We start from the raw sequence: 5,000 nt of genomic DNA on the forward strand, positions 1-5,000 counted from the left end.
CTTAACATCCGTTATCGTCTTTTAGATAAAGCAATAAATGACATATCTATGAAGATTAATTCAAAAAGTGATATAACACGTGGTGGTTGTCATCTCTCGATTTTCACTCACATGATGTTTATCTTTAAGTAAAAGAGAGTGAGAGTAATGACTAGCAAAATATTCTACTGCGATGATACAATGACAGAAAAAAACAATGATCTCATAACATATTTATTGAAAGATAGACCCTCATTTTTTAAATAAAGAAAACAAAATACGAAGCATGTTTATTCAATTATATACAATTTATATTTATCAGTGAACGTCTTTGGTGCACGAGGGTTTCTTATACTAAAGCAAGAGTAATGTTCATTCATTACTTTAGTTTTACAACAGTTTGCTCCTTCACGCCCGTGGCCATGCTCGCGCTTACACCTTCTACACTCTGAAGGCGGCACCAGATTCTCACGTTGCCATGTGGTGCCACTCATTAAGGGATGAAGACTCTCAGGTAAACACTTTAATTGGTTATAAGAATATCTTTTTGAAATTTCGATATTATTCGGCCGATTCAATCAGTTACTATGTTCCACCTTCCCTCTCATTGTAAGCAGAAATATCGTGATGTGAATGTAAGGGGTATATGTTTGTTAATGGTTGTCAAAAAGTGTAACATGGCTTTTGCTTCTCTAGAAAGCTTCTGATACTTGGCTTGCCCTTCACTGTCGCAAAGAGGAAGTTGTTTTGCTGAAGGCGGCTCTGAAGCAGACACATTTGATCAACTGGGAAGGACGACTGTGTGTTTACCACGTCCCTGAGTATATGAAAAGTGCTGTACAGGAAGTAGCAAGGGTCAGGGCAGGTCAGGAACTCGATGCTGTCCGATGCTGCACCTTCGCCTATCAACCCCGTCAAGAGGAGCCCGTTAGGTAAAAGAAACTCTTCTTTTGACAAAGGTCATACTGGCAGAGGTTTTGCTGTTAGTATGAGGTCTTTAATGAGACTTCAACGATATAAAATGTACATTCATGTTGTTATGATATTATTATTGCATATTGTAACATCCTGATTAAGAAGTTTCCATACTTTACAGGTGCAGCGCCGGCCTGCAAGTGTACCGCCTCGGGAGGAAGGGAGTCCGCCACATGCTGGACACGAGTAAGTTCGACAAGCAGAAGAACTTCGACGAAATGATGCACCTCGTCAGGAACGCGCCTTCGGCTGGCGTGTACGAGGATGCGAGCGTCGAATCAGAGACCGTCGTCGACGTGGCAGTCCTTCCCTTCGGCCCAGAAGAGGAGACGCCCTTAGCATGGATCACGACCTCGTTCTACGGTGGCTTGGCCATTCTCATGACGGAGGAGAGGCACCGAGGGCGTGGACTGGCCAAGCTGGTGACTCAAGTGGCAGCCAGGATGCTGGTCGCCCAGGGCTACGTTCCCCACGCCCACGCCGAGGCCAAGAATGTTCCTTCCGTCAAGATGTTCAAGACTCTCCCCGGCTGGCAGGAGATTCATGGTGTCTATTTCATGCACCGAGAGTAATGCTTGGCATGTATGAGCACCCAAGACGTTAATAAAGATAAAAATATCATACGTGCTTGTGAGTACCTTTCTTAGGGTGGCGCATATGTATATGTGTTCATGGAAATGCATAATTAAACTGAGTATGTGCGACTGTGCGTATGCATGTCGGTAGTATGTGGCAGGGCTACTCAACTGGCGGCCTGCGATCCGAATACGGACCTTCTGAGCGTTGTAGCTGGACTCCAGCCTCCAGGAGGAGAAAAGTGTTATTAAACAGCCTGAAGATCTACCACTAGTTATCTTTTCCTTAGATAAATATATGTATACTTATGTATATATGTATGTAAGTATATATATATATATATATATATATATATATATATATATATATATGTATGCATATATATATATATATATATATATATATATATATATCTGTGTGTGTGTGTGTGTGAGTGTTCCTCACTGGGCATATCAAGTCAGCTGACGAAACGAAAAGGGAGACAAGTTAACCAAGGTCGTCGTCGTGTAAACCGGCAGTACGGATTGATGCTGAAGGTGCCAAGCGCGCGAGAGATGTGGCCGCTTCACTCAGTTACTATGTCTGCCTTCTCTCTCACACAGGGCTTGTGGAGAGTATTCCAGTACATTTATAGAAATTGCTACGTTATGAATGTCTGACGGCAGAATCTGCTTATCCAATATCCAATATCATCCGGTGATTTCAGTGTACTAGTAGCATTTGTTACCAGTTAATAAAGCGCCATTGTCTAAGAAAGTATAATGATCATAATTATCATTACATGAATAAATTTGAGTGTAGGTCATTGTTCAGTGTAACGTTCAATTGATTTAGATATCGATCTCACTTAATTTAAAATGGCAACACTACTCTGTTGATGCCGTATCAGAAAAATCGACTTTTCGATCAACTTATTTTGTGTATAGATAGATAAATAGACATAAACAGACAGATTGAGAGAGAGAGAGAGAGAGAGAGAGAGTGAGAGAGAAAGAGAGAGAGTGAGAGAGAGAGAGAGAGAGAGAGCAGTGAAAAGCAATATAGCTATAATATAATCAGATAATTTAAGCCAGAATAACGTGGGAAGTTCTGCAACCAACAGGTTTCGGTCTAGGGTTGAGAAATAATGTCAGCGTGGCATTTCGGACCGCATGTAATATTTACCTGCTTGGGATTGTATAAGAAGGTTTGGAGCGTAAATCCAGGGTAACCTTATGTGCCGTTTTGTAAGAGGAGAGTTAGATGCATTGTAAGATTTTTTTTTTTCTATCAGAAGTGCTTTATATTTTACTTCGGAAAACACGGTTACACTGCACAAAGTCCCTATAGCAATTTGAACATCCTGCCCCCACCAGCTGGTCTTACGTGTCGAGTGCGCTCCCGGGCTGGACAAAGGGCGTGTGCATCCAGGACACTTTATGCGTCATGCTCCAGCCGCTTAACTTGCTAAACATTCCAAGAGACACAGCGTTCTCGATTTCCACATAGACGTGCGGGACGTATCCTTGGGCGTCCTGCATTTGGGCGGCGACCTGAGTCACGAGGCTTCCTAACCCACGCCCGCGATGCTCCTCCTCCGTCATGAGCATTGCAAGACCTCCGTAGAATATGGTTCCGATCCACGCGAGGGGTGTGTCTTCTTCCCCCCCGACGGGTAGGTTTTCCGGATCGATAACCTCGTCAGATTGCGCGTCCGGGCACTCGTACACGCCTGCCGAAGCGACGCTTTGGGCGAGGCGAACCGTGGCGTCGAGAGGCCTGTGCTTGTCGAACTTGCTTCTGTCAAGCATTCGGCGGACGCCCGCTCTTCCCAGACGAAACACGCGCAGGCCCGCTCTGCATCTGGGGAGGAAGATGTCGAGGCGAGGAAAAAAGGCTAAGTGTAGGAATACCATAAAGGAAAGGAATGCAATGACTTAGTGGCACAGAGTTTTTCCGCGTCCTCGTATAGCCTATTAGTTAGCTGGGTGTTATGCAATTGGTAATTCTATCAAATCCGTACTCTGTCTACCTGAGAGGTGCGTCGTCTTGAGGAGGCTTATAACCAAGTACATGGCATTTTGTTTCTGTTAGGTAACATCCGGTCTTGTGCTTGGCAACCTCATGGATTGCGGCGATCAGGTAGGTCGGGACGAAAGCAATTTCGAACGACCCTTGCCAAGAGAACAAGAGCGACTGCTTCAAGGCCGACTTCAGGAGCTCTACCTCGCTCTCTTGACAGTGAAATCCGAGCTCCGTTCCCTCCTGTTGGGAGTGAGAAAGTGTAGTGCAAGTGTCATATCAGTAGAAAATATATGTCTGTGGTTTTATGGACTGACACACGAACTCAAAAATCAGATATAAATGCTGAAGTGTTTGGCCTCACTTTTTCACTCATCTTCAAAGATTAAGACGATGCTAAATGCACTGTACATGGGTATTTACCATACTCTTCTGAAATTCCCTGAACCTATAAGAATTATATATATATATATATATATATATATATATATATTGTTTATTTCTTGAAAAAAATCACAGGAATGAGTTTTTTCAAGTTTATTTCTTCTTTTAACTCACTTTGTCACGCCACATGATGACATGGGCGTGTGGATGTTCCTCGAGTATGTAGAAAGTGTAGGCACAACTATGACCATGGGCGTGAAACAACAGCATATTATATATCTGGAAGGAATCAGATGTTGTCATCGTGATGTGTTTCTGGTCTGAATTCACTGAGTGTGCGTGACTATCATAAAAAGGAAAATATATAGATGAACACAAGTAAATTAATAAAAACTAATGGAGTTTTCGCATCATCATGTAGCTTAAAAACGTTAATATAAACACACATGACCAGAAATAAATCAATAAATATTAAGTTACCCTTTACAGCAATGTATATGTGTAGTTGAAAAGTTGAAAACATAAACATGAATCCACGAGCAGAACCTAGATCACTTACTGCCCCGCTGACTGGGAGATCACCCTTAATCCTCTCAGCAAGGTCGACCAGTCCCTCGCTTACGACTGTAAATGGTTCTTCCATCCTAAGACCGGGCGAATCCTCTTGTTCAGCTAAAGGAACGGAAACATATTGTGGGTAAATTAGTCTCTTTTGGATACATTCCTCGGTTATGGGGGAGGGGGGGGGGGCGTTATTGGCTGCCTTCTGTGAAACGTGTCTTATTAGATTATCTCTGTTATATCTTTCACTCTTAATGTCAAGTCATGGTGATAATTATTCTTCCAACTATTGGAATGACTTTGCAATTCTTACGATACGATTTTTGTACACTCATCACCACTGGTAATATCGGGAGTTGCAATGTGTGCCTAATGTGAAATGTCTGTGATTAGATTAGCAATTATATCTATCTGTCACCCATAATACGAACAAGTGATAGTAATCATTACTTTTACAATCGTTATAACGACTTAATGTATTTTTCTATACACTCTTGGCTAACGTAAGCGTTAGTAAAATGAAG

General features: G+C 42.5%; 2 protein-coding genes across 6 annotated transcripts in view; one reads left to right on the top strand and one right to left on the bottom strand.

Annotated features, from left to right (window-relative positions):
* LOC122262238 (uncharacterized) overlaps nucleotides 1-5,000 on the top strand; it is a 21,434-nt gene that overhangs the window by 1,828 nt on the left and 14,606 nt on the right. For 3 of the 5 annotated variants that reach the window (XM_043030202.2, XM_043030203.2, XM_086545161.1), the window contains exons 3-5: nucleotides 368-493; nucleotides 676-911; nucleotides 1,076-1,575. The exons of 1 other annotated variant lie outside the window; for it this stretch is intronic. In XM_043030202.2, coding sequence (XP_042886136.2) covers nucleotides 368-493; nucleotides 676-911; nucleotides 1,076-1,526 — 813 coding nt within the window. In that variant the 3' untranslated portion in view covers nucleotides 1,527-1,575. Of the gene's footprint in view, nucleotides 1-367; nucleotides 494-675; nucleotides 912-1,075; nucleotides 1,576-5,000 lie in introns of those variants that run through there. One more of the 5 variants, XM_086545162.1, reaches the window with a different exon arrangement.
* LOC122262234 (uncharacterized) overlaps nucleotides 1,951-5,000 on the bottom strand; it is a 3,230-nt gene continuing 180 nt past the window's right edge. The window contains exons 2-5 of the mRNA XM_043030198.2: nucleotides 4,475-4,587; nucleotides 4,090-4,194; nucleotides 3,542-3,774; nucleotides 1,951-3,372 (exon numbers count right to left, since the gene is read on the bottom strand). Of these exons, the coding sequence (XP_042886132.2) occupies nucleotides 2,892-3,372; nucleotides 3,542-3,774; nucleotides 4,090-4,194; nucleotides 4,475-4,558 (903 nt within the window). The 5' untranslated portion in view covers nucleotides 4,559-4,587 and the 3' untranslated portion in view covers nucleotides 1,951-2,891. The remainder of the gene's footprint in view (nucleotides 3,373-3,541; nucleotides 3,775-4,089; nucleotides 4,195-4,474; nucleotides 4,588-5,000) is intronic.

Source organism: Penaeus japonicus, unplaced genomic scaffold, assembly GCF_977035675.1.
Source record: "Penaeus japonicus unplaced genomic scaffold, GWHDUDI00000001_assembly GWHDUDI00000016, whole genome shotgun sequence".
Classification (NCBI taxonomy): domain Eukaryota; kingdom Metazoa; phylum Arthropoda; class Malacostraca; order Decapoda; family Penaeidae; genus Penaeus; species Penaeus japonicus.